The sequence below is a fragment of the Salvelinus namaycush genome, chromosome 5 (genome assembly GCF_016432855.1).
Source record: "Salvelinus namaycush isolate Seneca chromosome 5, SaNama_1.0, whole genome shotgun sequence".
Lineage (NCBI taxonomy): Eukaryota > Metazoa > Chordata > Actinopteri > Salmoniformes > Salmonidae > Salvelinus > Salvelinus namaycush.
Genome location: NC_052311.1, coordinates 44,043,389 through 44,066,187, shown reverse-complemented (window position 1 = coordinate 44,066,187; position 22,799 = coordinate 44,043,389). Strand labels below are relative to the sequence as shown.

The 22,799-nt window shown below is 41.8% G+C and overlaps 1 protein-coding gene across 1 annotated transcript in view; it reads right to left on the bottom strand.

Moving 5' to 3' along the window:
* The window catches only part of LOC120047127 (glutamate receptor ionotropic, kainate 3-like), a 115,632-nt gene that overhangs the window by 16,756 nt on the left and 76,077 nt on the right, over nucleotides 1-22,799 (bottom strand). Inside the window, exons 5-11 of the mRNA XM_038992665.1 lie at nucleotides 22,609-22,662; nucleotides 19,346-19,516; nucleotides 18,206-18,349; nucleotides 17,141-17,248; nucleotides 14,242-14,355; nucleotides 9,737-9,940; nucleotides 2,574-2,797 (exon numbers count right to left, since the gene is read on the bottom strand). Coding sequence (XP_038848593.1) covers nucleotides 2,574-2,797; nucleotides 9,737-9,940; nucleotides 14,242-14,355; nucleotides 17,141-17,248; nucleotides 18,206-18,349; nucleotides 19,346-19,516; nucleotides 22,609-22,662 — 1,019 coding nt within the window. The remainder of the gene's footprint in view (nucleotides 1-2,573; nucleotides 2,798-9,736; nucleotides 9,941-14,241; nucleotides 14,356-17,140; nucleotides 17,249-18,205; nucleotides 18,350-19,345; nucleotides 19,517-22,608; nucleotides 22,663-22,799) is intronic.

Below are 22,799 nucleotides of genomic sequence, written 5' to 3'. Positions count from 1 at the left end.
AAGGTTTCCCGCGAGAGAGTAACGGTTAATGTGATTGGATGTTAATTATTTGACTAGGCTACCTGTATTTGACATTGTGTTGTTATTTTGCTGAAGACTAGATGGTTTAATTTTATTTTTGACAGTGAAACGAGGCTACTCAGGCAAGAAAAAAAACTCACCCAAATGTATAGTCCCGTTGGAAAATATAAATGTACTGTTTGAAAATCTGAAGACATTGGCATTGCGCGTACCCCTGGGGGGAATACCTGATTTAATGGAACACATAACTTTTCATCTCCATTTGCCTCCATTTAATGGGGAAGGTGCTTAAAGATGGCGGCATCCATGCACTTAATACAAATTCGTTGTTTACCTAATTCTCTGTATTGTACATTGCTCTATGTTACAATATTTTTGTATCGTCATTAGCACAGTATGTACAGTATACATGAACACAATTTAAGCAGACCATTTAAAAAAAACAAAAAAAGTCGATTGTGCTGATTTATTGGCGCATTGAACCATGTCACGCACTGTCGTTGTAAAACCATGACGTCATATTTTAATTCCAAAATCTTTATGCACCTTCGCCACTCATTGTGTGTTTTTCATTAAATCAGGTCACACTCTAGTGATGCAACAATCTCTCCAAAAAATCAGTCCTCTAAATAGCCTGAATGAGATTCAGAAAGCAAACCCTCGCCTCTCCCTCATTCTCGGCAGCTAGACAGATATAGCAGAAGCACCTGAAGCGGTAACTCAAAGAAATTGAAACTTGACCAATGTGTTGCTATTTGAAAAGATAAGGATGACTGGGGAAAAACTCCATTATTACACACTTGCTAGAGCGTAAGTTCTTATCAACATTGGCATGGTATAGAAGGAGTCTTATTTTGTAATCTGTATTCCACTGCCCATTTTTATCTTATGGAATTTCAAAGATATATTTTCCAGGTCCTGGATAGTGTATTGCAGCATTGAAGCGTGTGATGATTTCTACCCCCCTAGTTACATCCTTAAAGAGATGCCAGGTTTTAAGAGCACTGATAAGGCAAGTGCATATACTCTACCGGGCACTGCTCAATGTTTTCTCTTTCGTACTTAAGAGCATGGTTGTGATTCATTTTCTGTTTTCACGCTTCTGTAAGCACTCGAGTAGGTTTCCCATATTGTTGACCTATAGTCATGGACTCCAAGATGGCTGTGGCAAAACATAAGGCTTAGCGCTTTCATAGTTCTCTTCTCATAAGTGCCTGCTCAGTGACATGGATTGTGATTGTCCAGAAAAGCTTTGGATTTCAAAGTTGTCTGAATTGTTTTAAACTATAGACTATCAGTACAGTACGTGCCTACCTGATATTGAACACATACATTTGCCTCTTTCGTCAAAGCGTTCTGGTTTTTCTAACATCTCAAGCACCCATACATCAAACTGCTATTTGAGCCTTCTTTTGGCTCAAATCACTTCTGCTCGCTTTCTGGGCAGGTCTCCAAAGAATGATGCAACAGTCAGAGATCATTTTTTTGTTATACTTATAGAACAGGGTGCTAAAACGAGCTTATGTCTCAAGACATAATGGGAGAGGTTTGAGGAGTGCAGCTGACTCCTCTCAGAACCCCAAGCCCCTTCAAAAGCTCCACATTCTCAGAACTTCCTCAAGCACCACTCTGCATTTGGAGGCACCAGGAAGCGGTGAGAAGCAGTGACAATGACCACCCAAGGCGAGGAGGATGCCTGCAAGTGGCACATGGGTTCTTTTCTTTATCTCTTATGTAAAGAATGCCACAGAAAGTCTCAGGAACACATTTTGGAACACATAGGGAAATATTAAAAAAATCAGAGATACTCTTCAATGATCTCAATCTATACTAATTTCATGCATTTACTAATAGGTTCAACTTTCAATGATTTTCAATGATTTGTGGGGAATGTGGAAATGATAACAAGCACAAGTAAATGTCATGAGGGACATTTCTTTTTTATTATTATCAAATTTCTTTCGCCAGGTATCGGCAGGTATTTATTTTTATACATTTCGAAGACGAAAGTTTTTCAAAGAAGCATTACAACTGCACAGAAATTATACAGGAAACGCTTTGAATTGGAGAGCATAACTTCGCTGGTGGTTTGCTACTCTCATCCTTTTCCTCCACTGCTGGGCTCCACAGAGAGCCCACGCTGACATAACTGCCTTGATCACTACCCACCAGCTCACACAAAATGTTGGACTTGTACCAATTGAACATGGACCTACTGCCGAGCAGAGACCTCTCCTTATCCCCAAATGATGGAATCACTTGAGACGATCATTGACTGACTCAGTTCTGCAGAGATTCGGATTGGCCAGCCTCCTTTTGTGCACTATATCTTCCCAGATAGTGAGTGAGAGACTCCTAGTGAGAGACAGTGTTGTCACAAAAACTATATCGCTATACAAGTTATCTTTTTGACTAACTTTTTAGTGCCTGCAACTGTAACTTAGCCCTACAAGTAGAATAAACAAAAGATATCACTCTCAATAAAGTTCAATAAACACAAACACACACAGACAGGCAGATCAGGAAGTAGCCAAGAAAAGTCTGGGACTCACCTAGCGATGACGAAGAGGACACAGCTGACGCCTAGGTAGGCCAGCAGGATATAGACCCAGATGTCAGGGGTCATGGGGTTGAGGAAGGAGAAGAAGCCGTTGTTGGTGGTGTTGGGCTTGCGATACAGGATGCTGATGCCCATGCTCATGAAGGGCTTGGAGAAGTCCACGACCTTCTCACGCAGGTAGGTAATGGTAAGAGGGGCCACAGCCAAGTCGGCTCTCTGTAGGTGAGACAAGAGAAGGGACGATCAGTCAAATGATCAGACCCTTTCGCTAGCTTTATTACCTTTGTTACCCCAAAGTCATAAGACTGCTGAACAGTTAATTAAATGGCTACCCGGACTTTGTGCTTTTCACCTCCTACCTACAGTACATGCACATAGTGCTTCAATCAATCAATCACCTAACCTAACCTACATGTACATATTACCTCAATCAATCACCCAACTACCTCGTACCCCAGTACACTGACTCGGTACTGGTAATCTTTGTATATAGCCTGTATATAGCCTCATTATTGTTATTTTATTTTGTTACTATTTTATTTGTATCTTTTTGTTCATTTTCTTACTTTTTAACTGCATTATTGGGAAAGGACTCGTAAGTAAGCATTTCACAGTGAAGTCTACACTTGTTGTAGATCGGCGCATGTGACTAACATTTGATTTGAGCTTCTTTTGCTGGGACTTTCATATGTTCTTCAGGTATGTTTGAAAATCATAGATCTGCATGAACCATTGTTGTTACACCAAAAAGGTACATGAAACTTGAAAACCAGTTTGAGGAAAATAAAATACATTGTTAGTTTCATAATAAGTACAGTGGTTTGCGAAAGTCTTTACCCCCCTTGGCATTTTTCCTATTTTGTTGCCTTACAACCTGGAATTAAAATAGATTTTTGGGGGTTTGTATCATTTGATTTACACAACATGCCTACCACTTTGAAGAAGCAAAATATTTTTTATTATAAAACAAACAAGAAATAAGACAAAAACAACGGAAAACTTGAGCATGCATAACTATTCAACCCCCCAAAGTCAATACTTTGTAGAGCAACCTTTTGCAGCAATTACAGCTACAAGTCTCTTGAGGTATGTCTCTACAAGCTTGACACATCTAGCCACTGGGATTTTTGCCCATTCTTCAAGGCAAAACTGCTCCAGCTCCTTCAAGTTGGATGGGTTCCGCTGGTGTACAGCAAACTTTAAGTCATACCACATATTCTCAATTGGATTGAGGTCTAGTCTTTGACTAGGCCATTCCAAGACATTTAAATGTTTCCCCTTAAACCACTTGAGTGTTGCTTTAGCAGTATGCTTAGGGTCATTGCCCTGCTGGAAGGTGAACCTGCGTCCCAGTCTGAAATCTCTGGAAGAATGAAACAGGTTTCCCTCAAGAATTTCCCTGTATTTAGCGCCATCCATCATTCCTTCTATTCTGACCAGTTTCCCAGTCCCTGCCGAAGAAAACCATCCCCACAGCATGATGCTGCCACCACCATGCTTCACTGTGGGGATGTTGTTCTCAGGGTGATGAGAGGTGTTGGGTTTGCGCCAGACATAGCGTTTTCTTTGCTGGCCAAAAAGCTCAATTTTAGTCTCATCTGACCAGAGTACCTTCTTCCATATGTTTGGGGAGTCTCCCACATGCCTTTTGGCAAACACCAAATGTGTTTGCTTATTTTTTTCTTTAAACAATGGCTTTTTTCTGGCCACTCTTCCGTAAAGCACAGCTCTGTGGAGTGTACGGCTTAAAGTGGTCCTATGGACAGACACTCCAATCTCCGCTGTGGACATTTGCAGCTCCTTCAGGGTTATCTTTGGTCTCTTTGTTGCCTCTCTGATTAATGCCCTCCTTGCCTGGTCCATGGGTGTTGGTGGGTGGCCCTCTCTTGGCAGGTTTGTCTATTTAAATTACAGGTTGTAATACAACAAAATAGGAAAAACGCCAAGGGGGATGAATACTTTTGCAAGGCACTGCATTAAGTCCTGTAACATATGACATAATTTGAACTTTACACCAAAATAATTTAGCGGAGATCACAGGTTGCCCCCTCCCTCCAATTTTCCCAAATCTTTTTTTTGTTGCTCTCTACATAAACGATGAACACCTGCCCCAATGAATCACAAGAAACAAGGTCCATTCCCACATGCTTTCCCACCAGCTTCTCCCCATGCCTCCAGTATCTGGAGCCTGGTGCCTTCTGACTAGCCTAATATAGCTCTCTGAAATACTGCCCTGGCAGGGTCTGACGGTGAACGTTGCGGCCCATGATTTTGCGTCTGGCTGCATATTCAGAAGGTCACCATTTACATTGCCTCCCCCCACACCTCCAACACATCAGGGTTGGACAGGAGATTAATGAAACCAGCTGCTTGGTTCACGCTTGGATAACTCCCTTCCTCAGAACCGAAGGAAACTCACAATGGGGTTTGGGCCAATCTCTTTTTCTTCCTTTTTGAGTGGTGGCAGAGGAACAGCGCTCAGTGTGCCAGCACCAGAATGGCCCTGATGGAGGTCAGTTAAATTAGGTATTAGTGTGTACATTGGCAAGTGTGGAGGATGTCTAGTTCTGTAGGTCATATGAACGTTTGAATTACCAGAACCCTTCTCCCTATAAAGAAAATGCTCATAAGTATTCCAAGGAACAAATGTAGCTGATTTGTACTACCCAACCCAACATTATTTGGACAATCAAAGACATACTGTAATTTGTAATGTATGGACAAGGCTGGCAATGCATCTAATCAATCCCCTTCATTTATTTGCTTAGCTGACATGCTGTCATTACAATGTAGAACAATAACCACCAAAATTTGAAGAATAAAAATGCTTCTGTGGTGTCATTGACATAATTTTTGGGGTGTCACTACCACAGCTCAGTCACTCCCCCCCTTCCAACAAAATGAAGAATTACTATTCTAACATTCAGAGCAGTCAATGGGGGTCAGTATAAGAAAATGGTCGAAACTCCGCGTGTGACCGTTTGGATTATACCTGTGCCTGTGGCCAACACTGTGGTGGCTAAACACAAGAAAGCTTAACAAAGAGACAGTGTGGGCACAGGCAATCTATCATGTGGTGCAATCCACTGTGCCCTCATTAAACATTTACGTTTACAACACACACCCGCTTCCTCTGTTCTCTGCCGCTTTTCAAGCTAGCTGCCACTCAACCGGAAGACCTAGCAGCAGGTGATCCCAGCCAATCTCAGCCATCCCTATGGTGGGCTAATATACACGCTGCACGGCTATTTTCTGCTTAGACACGTATTGCCGAGTACACGCGTGATAACCTGATAGTACCCTGCTGAGTGCCACATGGCTCTGTGTTATCTGTGGGCGCGCAGATGGTATTGTAAGCTTAGAGCTGTGCTACCTTCATACTACCACACCTGATGACATTCTGTAGGATACATACAATTACACCTAGATCAACACTCCCGTCAGAGGTTAACTGTAACAATCTGTGTTACTTTCAGTCCCTTGACATTTACTGGTTTTAACGTTTGTGGGGTTGGTTTGATTATTTAGTCTTATAGTTGTATTGAATGATAATCTTGGACAGCGCTGGAGAACATTTGTCTCACAAATGACACAGGTCGCCACATTTCCTGTACCTCTTAACCCGATGATTGTTTTACAAAGATTTGCATACGGTGCTCCAACTGCCTCATTGTCCACCACTGTTTCAATTTGCATATATGACTAGAGAAATGTAGTCCCTGGTAATTCCATCGTCTGACTCTACAGTACGTCCCCCTTGAATAGCAAAGGATTGCAGAGTGACCATAGAATTTGCATGACTATAACATCATCCTATCCTTCAAGTAGAATTCTAAAGCACAAAAATACTATAATGTAGCAGAATAATGTAGCTGTGTTTGTTGATGCAATTGAAAGTCATGCTGCCCGTCCGTCAAAATGACAGCTCTGACCACTGTCCTGCCCTCAGTAGTCAAAACCCCCTCCCTGTTCCACTGTAAAACCAATCAGGTCTGCGACCCTCAGATAGAGACCCACGTGCATGTACGTGCCTAGGACTGCAAATAAAGCCCTTTTTCAATCCAAAATCTTGCCAAGGTCCCAAATCCAGTCTGCTATCTCAACATGTGGACAATGAGATGCGTGGCTAGCCGTGGCGTGCATTTGTTTCGCCGTAACCTTCCTGTGTCTGTCGGCGCAAGAGATTAATTGAACAGAAACAAATGATGTGTTAAGCTCGCAATTAATACCGGCATCAACATCATGATTAATTGGATCATCTATTGTGACTAAATCAAGTTTAACATGACCTGTTGCATAATTTAACGCCTTTCCCACAATGCCCTTTGGCTTTGTAGTGGGCTTTAACGACTCAGAGGAAAATAAAGGTCGCTATGCTACATGGGCACGGAAGGCTTTTTCTATTTAATTAGCCACAACACACACACTCTTTCTCATTCAAGATTTATCCCATTTGTATTTACACACAACGGCCAATTAATCATGTATATTATGCACATTTACATGTGTATGCAAAAACAGAAAGATATTCACGTGATGCACACAAAGTTGGACTTGTAGGTGAGACACACTGCAATACTTCTTTCTTTGTTTATTCAATAGTACAATCTCAGGAAATGTATATAAACACACTAACCCAGCTACATGCATGCATGTTTTTAGTTTTTAGAAATCAGAGACCATTCGCTCCTTCCTACGCGTTGACATCAGTTGACATCAGACATAACAACAACAGACTTTATTTTAGTCGTTCCACATTTGCTTCTTTGTTTGACAGGGCTCGGTGACCGACAAAGATGAATGAAGGCTTACAACTGCTTTTAATAAACCCACACGAGTACTGCACCGTTGAGTAATGAAACAATGATTTATGTGAGATTGTGGGCTGACAGGATGAATCAGCCAAAAACAACCGCAGACGGCTTTGTTTTGCTTGTTGTCTTCCTTAAAACAATGAATTAGTCTAACTAGGTGACACGTTGGGTGAGTTGTCAATAGTAAACGGCAGCATTGTAATGTAGCATGGTGGGGGTTAAAAAATATCTGAAGGAAATACATTTAACCGATAAATAACATTGACACTGTCCATTAATAAAGCACCCCCTCCCTGTGTACTATTTTTGTGTACAAATTTTTCAGAAAGATTTGTTTGCTGTCACTGTCATCTGAGCTCATACCTCTGTTAATTTGCATAAAAGCATCCCAGAAACATATCCATGACTTCCATTGGATGTCAAACCGGCCAGCACATTAGCCAATGACACATGGTGATTCTGGTTTGGGATGAACAGAATGCAGCACCACGGCCATGATTGTCAAATCAAATTGTATTGGTCACATACATGTGTTTAGCAGATGTTATTGCGTGTGTAGCGAAATGCTTGCGTTTCTAGCTCCAACAGTGCAGTAATATCTAACAGGTAGTATCTAACAATTTCACAACAATATGCACAATTTACTTGTATGGAAACCAATATCCATCCAAGCTTCTCATGGCAATCTCAGGTCAGTTCTCTTGAGCTGACTCCAAAGTGTCCTTTTCCTGTCTGCTGATTCAAGATCAGCTTATCAGTATAGACAGGAGGAAGGAAATAGAACCAGCTAAATAAATCCATACACTGTAGCAGTGGTGATGCTATAAAGAGCAGTAGCACAGGGAGACAGTCTATAGCACACTTACCCTTTACATACTGTGCAAGGAACATACTAGATCAAAACCTAGTCCTATATTACTGTATTCTACAACCATGATGAGGATAATAGGTAGACCTACAGTACGTAATATCGGAATGGAACATTGGTGTTCTTGATTGTTCTACTATCAGCTGACATGGAAGCAATAGACCCAAATACAGTAGAACTGTAGAAAACATCAGGTAGCATGCTCAGTTCTACCCAAGCCAAGATAAGTGTTTAGGAATTACTGGGCACAGAGACCTCTTCAGCCAACTATTTAACTGTGAGGAACTGCTGAGAGTGAACTCAAACCATAAAACAAAACATGGAGGACCGCTTGAATTAATCTGCATTGTACTAAGTATATGTTGCCCCTAACACACTATAGGGGGCAAATGTGTTGGAGTGCACTGAGTACAGTACAAAGTACATTTCACAGCACGGGATATATGGAGATAGATACAGGTGCTCTGAAACTTGCTTTGTTGTTTTCAAATGTGCTCTACTGTATTGTCTAGATAGCTTTGAAGCCCAGACTGAATCACATTGTTTCCCTTAAAACAAACGTGAAAGACTGAAATCAGTGTGTATATCCAGGCTATTGTCTAGATAGTGTCTATTGGTAACAGTCAACTCTGTCAAATCAAATCAAATCGACTTTATAGTCGCATGCTTCGGAAACAACGTGTGTATACTAACAGTGAAATAAATGCTTACTAAAAGGCCCTTCCAACAATGCAGAATACGATAATGATAATGATCATATCAAAAAAATAGTAAGCTGCAATAACATACAGTACATGCGTAGCCTATGTTTACTGTTCATTAAGAAGAAAGCATGTATTTCTATAAGCAACATTTCCTGCCTTAATCTCTTAGTTCCCCCTCAAGGTTACAGATATCAACCTGGATCTGATAAAAGCTGGATCTGGCTAAGGTAGAGATTAAGTGCTGCGGCACTAGCCCACCTTTCCTAACCCTTTCTGCACCTAGCCATTGACTCGAACCGTCCGACTCCCACCCTCTCCCTTCTCTAAATGCCACTTAAGCAATTACAACTTTTCCAGCCCGAGCACATCGTTGACCAGGGGGGCTGAGGACAAGAAGAGGGCGATGGGGAGGGACACTCTCAAAAGGCTAGCGGGGCACTGTCCTTGTTGTCAATGTCAGCTATATTTTAACAGCCTTTGATGCTTTCATCTGATGCGTTCAAGACCAACTTTAATATGTTGCTATACTTGTATTCTTCATAGTATGTCTTAAATCCTTATATTTGTTGTAAAAAAAAAACACATTAAGTTTGATTGTGATAAGGTTCAAATCAGATTCTATCAGACAAAAACAGAGTCCCAACAAACCAGACGTAAATTATTAGATGTTTTGACTACAGATTCAATAATTTAAATGTTGAACACTAGCTTTAAGCAATAGTAAGACAGTAATAGTAACAGTCAGAAGGTAACTGGTAGTCCAACTCACGTGTTCCATCAGCTCCTTGATCATGCCGTTCCACTGGCCCTTGTCGTCCTGCGATCCGTACTTCCCATCAGGCACCAGGCGGATCTCGTAGGTGAAGCCCAGGATGCTGGCCAGCTCCTTGAGCAGGTCGATACAGAATCCCTCGAAACGGTCGTTGCCAACCAGCGCCTTGTCAGACTTTTTAAGCATGACATATGGCTCCTCCTGCGCAGACACAAAAAATCTAATGGAAACCAGCGTTGAGGTCAGCTTTTTCCATTTGTTCTTCGGCACACGCACCTAATTGAGGCAAAGTGATCTGGGCTGATAAGTCGTTGTTGGGCTGATAAGTGCTGATAAGACAGGGAGACTCCGGTCCAATGTGTGGTTAGCTGCACTGTATGTTTAAATATGGACGAGCGGAATGGTTTTCCTTGCATTAACAGAATGTACAGTGCATTCGGAAAGTATTCAGACCCTTTTACTTTTTCCACGTTGTGTTACGTTACAGGCTTAGTCTAAAATGTATTAAATAAATACTTTCCCTCCTCAATCTACACACAATACCCCAAAATGACAAAGCAAAATTTTTATTTTTTATTTTACTACAAAATAATACCCTATTCAGACTCTTTGCTATGAGACTCGAAATTGAGCTCAGGTACATCCTGTTTCCATTAACTATCCTTGAGATGTTTCTACAACTTGATTGGAGTCCAATTGTGGTAAATTCAATTGATTGGACATGATTTGGAAAGGCACACACCTGTCTATATAAAGTCCCACAGTTGACAGTGCATGTCAGAGCAAAACCCAGGCCATGATGTCGAAGGAATTGCCTGTAGAGCTTGTGTCAAAGCACAGATATGGGGAAGGACACCAAAAAAAGGTCTGCAGCATTGAAGGTCCCTACGAACACAGTGGCTTCCATCATTCTTAAATGGAAGAAGTTTGGAACCACCTAGACTATTCCTAGAGCTGGCCTCCTGGCCAAACTGAGAAATCGGGGGAGAAGGGCCTTGGTCAGGGAGGTGACCAACAACCCGATGGTCACTCTAAAAGAGCTCCAGAGTTCTGTGGAGATGGGAGAATCTTCCAGAAGGACAACCATCTCTGCAGCACTCCGCCAATCAGGCTAGAGTGGCCAGACGGAAGCCACTCCTAGGTAAAAGGCACATGACAGTGTTACGTCTGGAGGAAACCTGGCACCATCACTACAGGGAAGCATGGTGGTGGGAGCATCATGCTGTGGGGACGTTTTTCAGCGGCATGGACTGGGAGACTAGTCAGGATTGAGGGAAAGATGAACGGAGCAAACTACAGAGAGATCCTTGCTGAAAACCTGCTCCAGAGCACTCAGAACCTCAGACTGGACGAAGGTTCACCTTCCAACAGGACAACGACCCTAAGCACATAGCCAAGACAACGCAGGAGTGGCTTCGGGACAAGTCTCTGAATGTCCGGACTTGAACCAAATCAGACATCTCTGGAGAGACTTGAAAATAGCTGTGCAACGATGCTCCCATCCAACCTGACAGAGCTTGAGAGGATCTGCAGAGAAGTGGGAGAAACTCCACAAATTCAGATGTGCCAAGCTTATAGCGTCATACCCAAGAAGACTCGAGGCTGTAGTCGCTGCCAAAGGTGCTTCAACAAAGTACTGAGTAAATCGTCTGAATACTTATGTAAATGTCCTATTTCGGCTTTTTATTGTTAATAACGTTGCTAAATTTAAAAAAAAACTGTTTTTGCTTTGTCATTATGGGGTATTGTGTGTAGATTGATGAGGGGAAAAAAACAATTTAATCAATTTTAGAAGAAGGCTGTAACGCAACAAAATGTGGAAAAAGTCAAGGGGTCTGAATACTTTCCAAATGCACTGTATGTCGACAGGAAAATCTAACTGATTCAAGTGACGGTTATGCTGTGCAATCTGAGAAATGCACAGCATGCAATAGGAAGTCTCGTTGATGTACAATAGATGGTGAATCTAGGCACTCCAAAATAGCCTCTGCAGCCAGCCAACCTTCCCTGGCCATTCCCCCTCCCACATCCCTGCCTACTGCCCCTGGTAGACATTGTATACTACGGCACGATGCAGTTTATGGTCAGAGAGCTAGCGGTCTTTACTGCCCTGTAATATTCTCCCTGGCTCCTCATAATATCAGGTTGAAGAAAAGCTTGATTAGGAATAGAATGCTTCAATGAAATGGACCATGCCTGAAATGTTGCTGTCTCCAGGTAATGCCTATTGCCTGCATGAACAATGACTAAACTCTCAAAGAAAGGATGGCGGATGGCTCGATATTTCCCTTTATTTAGTGTCTGCCACTATCTGTCTGCAAAATAGGGCCCATAGATATCCCACTGTGCATTTTATAAAGACATGGTTGTCCACTTCCTCATGGGCTATTTATTTATTGCTTCCGATGGTCAGACATACAATTAATGAAGTCTATTCATAAGCAGAGTAATTGATTCTCCAGTCAAGGTGACCTCTGCTTTTGTATTTCCATCGGCCACGTCTTTGTGTTACACAAAGCTGCTAGAAAAGCCGTTAAAGAGGGGGAAATAACCAGTCATAACACGGTTTACCACTCGGTCAGAAAAACGTGTGTTTCACAGGGTGGGGTTAGCTATGCTTATGGTGGCAAAGAAAGCGATTGATGTATATTATAATAAAGCTGTGGGAAAATATGGAAATCACTGTTGTTTCAAATCATGTTGTCTTGATGGTAAATGCCTTGAAGGGAGGTCTTGGTGGAAGAATCAAAACACGTCTAACACCCCTGGTATAGCACATCCTAGTCTGACACTTAACAGGTGTCCTTTTCTACACCCAAAACACCATCTCAGGGACAGAAAATGTTCAAGTAAATAATTGGTTGCAATCCTAACATGTAGCTAGTTGGCCGTTTGCAATTAGGACGATACCTTTAAATAAATGATAACCAAGGAATACTTGATAATAATGCATTTAGATAGAAAGCAAGAGCTTAGTGGGAAAACTTTGTTGAAGTTGTCCAATTATCTTGATCCAAAAGTTTGCGTGTTGAGAGGGGAAGAAAAAAGTCATTACCATCTGTTTCTAGCCTTCCCAACTCTTTAAATTCCCCAAGGTTTGGACTCAAATCAAAGTGTTTAAACCAGTTTCACACTCTCTAACGCAGCATGGGTTTACATAAGAAAACGGGGAAGGAGATATGCAGACACAGTTGCAGGCAATGGAGTGAAAACAATTAATGCGAGAGCTGGGAAACACATTAAATATCTTAATCTCGTCGTGGAATGCGAGAAGTTATCGCCATAAAACTGTCAGACGTCTTATTCGCGGATCGCTGCGATCAGTTTGATGCAATGTCATTAAGCGCAGAATGGAGGGAAAAAAACACAGACACTGATATTAGTGCTGCTGATGCTCTATTCTCATTCTGCTTTCACAATCTAAAAGTGTTGATTTCTAGAATACTCCTAAACCATCATACACTGTCAAAAGATGCAGGTGATCCATGCAAGTGGCTGATTTGGACCTAAACCTTATCGAAAAGCATGTCCAATGGGGAATTTCCATAGGAAATGTTTTTTAGTCCATGAATAGGCTTAATCTGGCTCAAAGAAACTGACCCTAAATCTTATTATTTCGTGTATTTATTTTTGGCTGCAGCTCTAAACAACACCTGTTTTTTGGTTCTATTTCTTGTCTTTGTGATTGAAGTTGCTACTCCCCATGGTTAGCACCAGAAGGCACTGATTATATCTCTTCTAAACCTCACTCGGTCATAATTACAGCCTTCCGCTCCAATCGAGGCTTAATGAGAGTGTTTATCATTGTTGGTAACTTGTGTGTCCGTCCAGAATAAGCTCGTGGGGGATGTTCATTGTCAGCACCTCGGTGATAGCTCCACAAAGACCCTCTAACCTCCCAGTTCACAGGCGTATGAATACACAATAGACGATCTGCAAATGAATGTGTAAAGCTGGTGGGAGAGAACACTTGTTTATTTCCTAACATGTAATTAATGGATATTTTATAGACTGGTCCAGTGTGGCTCCCTGTCTTCTTCTCTACAGGCTCCTTGCACTGCTAGTGCCTCACATCCCCATGGTGATCTTAATGTGACATAATGATGCTCTACAGTACATCCCTAGACAATCCAAGCTGGATTCAGATTGGCGAGGTAAATTCCAGGTGGTGTTCAGTTAATTCACTGTGATTAATTTGACAGATATCTCTGATTTCCCCGTCTGAGTGGTGGTAGCGGAGAGGGCCTCAATGCCAAACATGCTTTTTCAACCTTATAACATGGACCATGTTTAAAGATGTTATTTTTCCAAATGTAAATTATACATAACTCGCAAGGGAAAATTGGTTTCCCTGTAAAATAGTGAATAATAAGACACTGATATATAAAGTACCATCTCCTAAGGTAATGTTTTGAGTAGCTTGTCAAGCAGAAAAGCTCAAATCTCAGAGAGAGAGAGAGAGAGAGCTTTCACGAAGGGCTGATCAAAGTCGGCTAACCTACCAGGATGGTGGTGATGACCAGGGAACGGTTGGCCAGTGAGTCTGTGATGTTCATCCCTTTCCGCTTGGGCACCTCGGTGATATTGAGACCTCCGGACGCACTCCACTTCCCCACCTGTGGGAAGATGAAAAGCGTGTAAGAGTTCGACTTCACCTTTCTACTGTGGCAACTCATGACCCTGACTTCCCACAAGCCTTGCTGCAATAGCGCCCACCGGGACACATTTCCATTAGCTGATTGGCTGTGTCACCTCTGGACACACTATACGCCATGAGGTTATTGGGAGAGGTGGTGGTGGGATGTGGAGACAGGTTCAAAAATAATTGACATTGTAGGAGAGAGAAGTCTAAGAAATCGAATGATGGAATTATGATGGATATGTTTCACTTCATCCTGGTGTTACGGTTTTGTACATAAATAATATGCAAAAATTTGAAATTTGTCTAAAATGTAATCGAATTTAAACAACATTAATTCAGTTGTAGTCTCTAAGATTAACACGAAAACATTGTGTTGTGTTCTGCAACTTTAGCGTATCAAAAGATATCAGACTCTCCAAACTGTCACCTGTCACCCCTTCTGTTGGCCTTGTTCTAAAAATACCAATACCTTGTGAATATCATAGCTTCTGAATAGTTGAAATGAAGAGGGAGCACAGCCTTGTCGAACTCCTACAACAAACATTCTTTTCACTTGCAACGCTTCTCTGACAACACACACAATAGGTAATTGGAGCACTTTTCTGAATGTAGGAAAAGAAGATGGGTTGTTAGTTTCTGTGTAGTATGTGTGAGAAAAAAGTAGGAGAGCAATCAAATATAATTTCCTGATCAATGTCTTCCATTTAGACTTCCATTTAGGCTTCATAATCTACTCCTTTCAGTGGTTAAAACACATACAGAAACCAGAGCATTAAAAATAGCAAACTAGATAAGCATCCTAGCGCAATTATCATATGGTTATTTCAGGTCTGGTATCTTTGCAGTTTTGTGCCCTTAGGAACGTAGCAAAACACAAATCCTACAATTCATTTTGAAAAGAAAGACCAGCATGGGGTTGTCTGCAATGGAAATATAAAAGCTTGATAATGCTGGCAGAGAAGTTCTGCTCTGAGTAATCTCACGAAGATAAATACCAAAAGATCAGAGCAAATACAAGGAGTTGCACTAGAGTAGCGCCTTCTGGGCAAAAAAAAGCCCCTTCCATACTGTCGTGACAACTCTGGAACATATCATTACCAGAAAAATAGTCAGTCCTGTAGACTGTCGGTAACGATCTAATTTTGCATGTCTACTTCGCAGTCACTCGCTTTCCCTACTCTCCTCCTTCCCATCCTCCTCTCTTTCTCCTTCATGCGTAACTACCAAAGTGCCATTTAATATTCACAGGGCTGGCTGGCACTCGAGGTGGATCCGTTTAAAAGGTACACAAACGCGCTGCATCGCAGCCAGCGTGAAAAACACCTGATAAAGTCCTTCTGTCTGATCCACTGAGGAGCATATGCTCGAATTTGAAAAGCATATTAGTTACAGCTTGTGTGAAACAGTCCCCCCAAAAAGGACTATGCAACTGAAGAGAAGAGCTGCTTTAAAAAATATCCATGTCTTCCACTCTGCATGCCAGCCTAGTCTTACTAATTGTGGCCAATTAACTCAATTCATTAAATGTGTATAGCCAATGAAGCAATTCAGAAGTTATTTACTCGTGCCACTACAGGGAAAAGAGAGCTTCTGACTTTTTTTCTTCCCTCTTTTATTTTAATGTCAGTGAATTTTCCACTCCGACTGGAAACCTCTCCTAATTCCAGTATGAGCTCAAACTCGGGCTAATATTCAATTAGGGCAGATTAGGCCTAAAAGTCGCTATCTTTACTGGCTAGAACAGTTAGCAAAAGCCGATTCCACAGATATAAAGAGACAAAATCCTGCAATCCATTGAGTACTGTGGGATAAGTAACAAGCTTGAGACCAGGGATGTAGAAAAACACAGTAGGCCTATATAGCATGTATTTCATGCTGTTTTTAGCACACTAAAGATGTGCAAATAGAACAGTAGACCCAGCACAGCAGAAGAATGAGATACGGAAATAGTTTGGCGCATTGTGGTTGTTCCAGCCTGGAGCTGCAGTGATATTCTGAGCTGACATGTCCTAGCTATTATACAGGCTCATACAGGCTCTGCCATACGGGAGCGCTTGAGGAAGTCATAATGGCACTTATCTCAAGTTAATGTTTCCATAATGCATGACTAACCCATATCACCACAAAGCAGTTATAGTCCGCAGGGTGCTACTCTGCCTTTTAAAATAACACAGGAAGTTATTATTATCCTTCTTCATTACCAACTTTTGACTTTATTTTGTGGGTTAAACAGTGAGGTTTATACACCTCATTAGCAAACTGCATTTCGGGCAACAACTCGAATTACCATTTGAGACTTGCAATTAACACTTTAATGTCTTCCCTCATCCAATTTGCTTTATGAGCCATTAACGTATGCTTATGTTTGAACAGCCCATTGGCTTCCTTGTTAGGAGGTAAATGATACTGTCAAATGGAGACCGTTGTGCATTATTTGTTCCATATTAAAGAAGAAAACTGGAATGGATTTCAGATTTTCACTCGAGACGATTTAACAGGGGATATGCAAAACAAATGTTATGTCCTAAGAGAGAAAGAGAGTATAGTATATTTTGGAGATGATAAATAAATCTGTGTAGGTGTAAAATCACCAGGGGTTATTGTTGTATTTTTTGTTGTTGTATGTATTTTACATTTCCATTCATGTCCTATGTCCTCAGACTGAGTGAAAAGCGAAACTATTACGTAACACTAAACTTCTTTAAAGTGTGGTTAGTTTGATAGTTGAAAACATTGTGGTCGGGAATGAGGTGTGTTACCTTCTCCAGGCCCTCCTCTTTCAGGCTGATGATGTCCAGGTCAAAGTCTGTGCGGAGGCCACTGGTCCTGTTGAACGACAGCCTCCCCGTCAGGCCTTCCCAGTGAGACTGCAGAGAAATACACACGACCGCAAATTAACACTCATTCATTAAAGCATGTGAGTACGCACACATGTAAAAACAAACACCAAGGCCACACACACATACACACACACACACACACACACACACACACCGGGCTGCATTTCATTTTTAATTACATTTCACATCCCAACGCCTCAGACACATTTTCTCCCAGACCACAGTGTTAATTAAAGACCATGTCCTTCACTTGTTTCCACACAAGGGAGAAAAAAAACACATAACTGCCCATCATTATGATCGACTGATATTTCCCCCTCCCTCCCTCCCTCCCACCAGAGCCCTCCTCCTGTTTCTCCGCGCTCACAGAGATGTGTCTGTTACCCCTGGCAATGATGGAGCTACTGATGAAGCTATGGAGCTAACACATTCCCCTCACTTATACTCCGGGCTCTGGCCTTGTGATGTTCGGTACACTAGGCGCCGTGTCACAATGGCATCATGTTCTACAGCCTTAATCTGACTATTCTGAGTCAGTCATCACACACTCTCTTGTGAAATGAAACAAGAGCTGATTATACGACTCGCCTGTTTCAAACAGTCTTACTGTGAACAGTGCACAGAAGGGCGCACCAGTTTCCCTTTTCAGTAAAAATAGGACACAATGACTCACTGTGAGTTTTGCCATCTGTAAATAGGTTATGAATACAGGGAATTTAGCTGGAGAGATTACATTAACACAGCTTTGAGTAGGTCATTACTTTGAGACACTATCCATGAATAAGAGATTTACCCAGATAACATTGCTTCTGTCTGTAAAATGTATGTTCCGTGATTACACAAAGTTTCCTTCTTCTCCAAATGTAATTGCATTTGTCGAATGGATTCAGAGACAAACAGTACGGCATCCACAATCTCCTAATATGGACGCCGCACACAAGATCAAACATCAACATCAAATGAAAACAAAACGCTCAGCATCACCTCTTTGATGAAGTTCATAAAGCGTCCGCCGAACCTCCATGGTTTATGGCGGTGGCACTGCAGCGAGTTGACCGTCATCTGTGGTGCGTGCTGGTAGGAGACGGACACGATGTGGACCGCGTCGTACGTCAGAGCAGCATCTGTCTGGAATAAATGGGGACATTATTTCAGCTGACGGCTGTGGACAAGGGGAGTCCACTCCCTTTGCACCAGTAGCAGCAAAAGTGTTTGAGAGAAAGCTAACAAAGGGAAATCAAAGTGCTCAGACGTTTCTTATTTTCCAGATAGCATGCCCGAGAAAGTGAGCTCAATTCCTTTTGTAAATATGTATATGAAGCTTTCCAGGCGAGTAAGACGAAATTAAAGGCAGCCTACCTTGATGTTTGTGTCACCTAGATTCTATCTCTTAGGGAGTTCCGGGAGCAATTAAAAGTGCATACTACACGGAGCGAGCGCACTCCTTTCCATAAAACCCCTCCTTCTCCATACAGAAATAATGAGACCTGTCAGAGTGTCGTGTATCTGAACCCCAGTCAAATCCATTAATAGATAAACAAACAGCGAGGGATTGCAACAATCTAATATTCATATTGAATATACCACGCGCATGTATAACTCTTTATCTTCCATTAGCGACGCTCGCTTATTAAGTTAGAGCGTAAAAAGAGGCTTTATTGGAATATCAGGGATGGGATTTGCGATTATTGGATTTAGACCATTGTGATGGGATTTGAGAATGATTTTGAGCTCCCCTGAATACATTGAATGAATTAGTTCAGAATTTAGTAGACTGTGAACATCCTGCTTCCAAGCGCTTCTTATCTGACTTCATGATGATAATAGGCCCCAAAAGTATCACCATTGTCATTATTATTAGCATAATTGGTGGTATGTAGCAGTAGTAGTAATAGTAGTAATACTGTTACTAATAGTAGCGATATAGTGGTAGTACTGTTACGACAGATGAGACTATAATGTTCTATCTGCATTTTTTCCCCCAAAATGTTGTTATTGACATAAAATGTTGAGAGTAGGGCTGGTGAAAGACACACAGTATATAGATATCAATATGATGTCTTTCATGCTGATTTTAGCATACTATCAGCCTCAGAGTTCCACAACAGAAGACCAAAAGCATACCGTCATGATCCCCTCCAGGAGACCCGAGTCGGGCTTGGGAGGTATCTGCCTCTCTTGGGACCACTTCTCAACGATGGACGCCACCTGAGGGTTGTCCACGTTGAGGATGCGGAAGCCGGTCATGTTGACGCCACAGAAACGGTAGGGCTCCAGGTCGATAGCCATGAGGTCCTTCAGAAAGAGAGGGATGAAACAAAGAGTAGATGATCGTGTTTAGCTTCGGACGGCTGGGATTGGGGCCTCGTTGTTACTGTTAGAGAAGAGAGGATAGAGAGGGTGGTAAATGGGAGATATTAAAGTGAAAGAAAGGATTGAGCTTTGAGCCGTCTGGAGGATAAGGGTATAGTGTTTCAAGTGTAGTGTGTTCCTCAGTCAATGAAGCCAAACACAAGGTGTTGGTGTCAGTCTCTCTCAGTGTGGTTAAAGCCATTCACTAATCCTCATTCACAAAGGCATTTTGGTATGGTACAGTAGGTAGGTTCACTTAAACTACTAGATGGAAACCATGTTGAATGTTTGACCTTAACATGGCATTTCAAATTGACTTCCTCCAATGTAATTCAACCTGAACCTTCATGATTATACACAACCACAACTGCAAGTATAAACAAAACCATTTAATGCGAATTACCATGATACAGAGGGACCAGGTAAAACTGTGCTTTGACTCCTTTATCATGTCTCAAAGCTTTGTGTTGGCTGGTTGTTGTGCAGAAGTAAAACCTGAAGGCATGACCTTTTACCCTGTGTTCTGCCGCTGTGGCTCATCCTAAATATTCTCTGAGTAAATGAAGCAGACGACGTTCATCGCCTAAAAGGGGAACCACTTCATCTGCTGGATTAATAATGCAGCCGCTACAGTCCCTCCGCAACCCATAAGCAAACACAGATTTCTCTGAGCAACTGTAATTTCTAGGGCAGCCATCCCGGCTCAAGTGTGAAGTCACATGTCGACACATATCATGTTGGAATGTGCCACGGGGCCTCGGAAAAGACATTTGCAGGAACATAATAGATATTTCATTAGCACCCTGTGGTGTTAGTGCTGGGGGAACGGGAGCGTGTAAGACACACGCTGAAGACCGCTTGCCTCCAGATACAGAATTGTTTTATTTTTTTCTCTCCACAAGCAGTAGGGTTCATATGGCACAATTTTTTTAAAGTCCCTGTCGTACTAAATGCCATTTGTGGGAAACCATTTTCTTCAGGTTATGTGCACCAGGTTTATTGCGAAGCATACAAGTTCCTTAAAAATAATGTTTTGACAAGAAATTGTGATGTTGTAAATTATTTTATAACTCAAGCACACATTCAAACAGCCATTCGAAGATTGTGAGTTGTTGAGGGCAATGTCAACCATTGCAAAGTATAAAATACCATCAGGTAATGGATTCAAACTAAACATGCACCATTTATGAGAGTTGCAGTAATCTTTGAATTCAATTACTTGACTGGGAAAATTCTGCATTTGTCAATCAACATTAGACTATATACAGTACCACACATTCTGTGCCTCTGTACCTTCAAAATGCTCCATATCACTGACAATGCACTAATACAGGAAGGTGGGAAACATAAAGTTCTCAGCAGAGATTCTTGGAGATAACCCTGTAGGGTGTAAATGTCCTCATTTCAGAGGACAAGGCTGCTGCTATATTACCCTGCTGCCAATCTGGTATTACCTGTTCACGCTCTAATAATTTGGTGTTCCCCTCACCCAGGATGATAAACATGAACATTATCACTGAATATTATCGAGGGGAATATTGTTGCCCTATATGCCATAGATGTATTCATCATTTCAGGTATAATCAGGCAGGTATAATCTTTGAAATGGCATGACCGTCAGTATGACAGTGTATTACTGCTCTAGATGGATCTAGCGGTCCCATATCATTCCATTAATAAATCCTATGTTTTGAGAAATGTAAAATAGATCAACTAAAATGTGTGTCTGTATATTTTATATCATATCTGAAGTACTCAACCATCAATAACTCAACTAGTTTCTCTCCTGCTTGGTTGAGACCTATACAGTGTGACAGGGACAGCTTTGGGTACTGTTAAAATGTTTGTTGTGATAGGCCTACACAAATGACGACGCACGGCAGAACAATGCCAAGATGACACGCGACATGCCTGGCCCTGTATGCCATATTGTATTATCACAACAGACTGGCCAAGTCCATCATGCTAGGGTCTGTCTAGCCCCCATCCTCCTGATCCCCAGTATGAGTGAGTGTTTGCGAGCGTGTGAGTGTGTGAGAGAGATAGAGACAGATAGCGAGAGAGAGAGAGAAATAAAGAGAGTTCTGTCCAATAGGAACACATACAGCACCATCAACACCATCACCATGGGGACCACTGTATTAATCCTGCCCTGTCCTTTTGTCACCAGACAGAAAGATTAAATCTGTGCTGCCCAGCCTTGTACTCTACTGGGAGCAGTGAACAGACTGGGCACAGGACACAATAACACACCCGAGGGAGGTCGTCGCCTCCTAGTAATGTGTTTCTGTATTGTGAGTTAGTGTTTCTGACGTCCTCCAATTTCAATATGGCAGTAGGGGATATTCAAGGTGGAACTGTGAATAGTTTGTTGATGAAAGGACACAGAATGTGCATATACAGTATAACCCTTGAACAAAATGTCCTGAGCCAAAGTCTTACTCAAATTGTGGTGTGACTCCAAAGAAATGTAAATGTAAAACACCTGTGCTTATTCTGAACAAAACGACATGTAGCTTAAAAGGGGCCATTAGACTACAGCACTGAAAAGGGTGGAAAGGACACTGCTGCACTACCTGAAAGCTGTTTGTGCAAGTTCTACAGTGAAAACCCTGACGTGTTAGTGTTCATTCAATATGTCTCACAATGGGGGATAATTTCCAAAATAATCTGACATATTACACAATAGGCCTAATCAGTAATCTACCTTCCCTCAAGATTTATTGTAGGTTATCTGCATGAATATGTTTCCTCTATCAAACTCTCAAGCAACATTCTCCATCATCTACTTCCAATCTGTTGCCTTTGTGCTACCGTTTCAAAGACTTCTGTTGACTTTAACGGCGAGAGAAGTGTTTACAGGTGGCAAATTATTGAAGACTCCATTACGCTGCCAGTTAGTCAAACCAAATTGGTATTGTGGACCGGATCCAAACCCCCATCGGCAATTAAGCAGCATTCATCAAAGAAAATCTAATGGTGGGGAGATGGGGAAAAATGTGACTCAATTTGCATTAGCAAGCAATGTAAATTACCAGAGTGGTGAAGATGTAGTGGTAGTACTCTGTCATCATTCCCATCGTCTGGGCCTGTAGGGGGGGGGGGGGGGGGGTTGGAGAGACAAGACAATGAAGAAGGTCACTGTGTCACGCTGGGGTAATTTACAATCAATATCCACAGTCAAAACAAACAATGGCAAACAAACGGCGGACGCCATTGAAGCTGT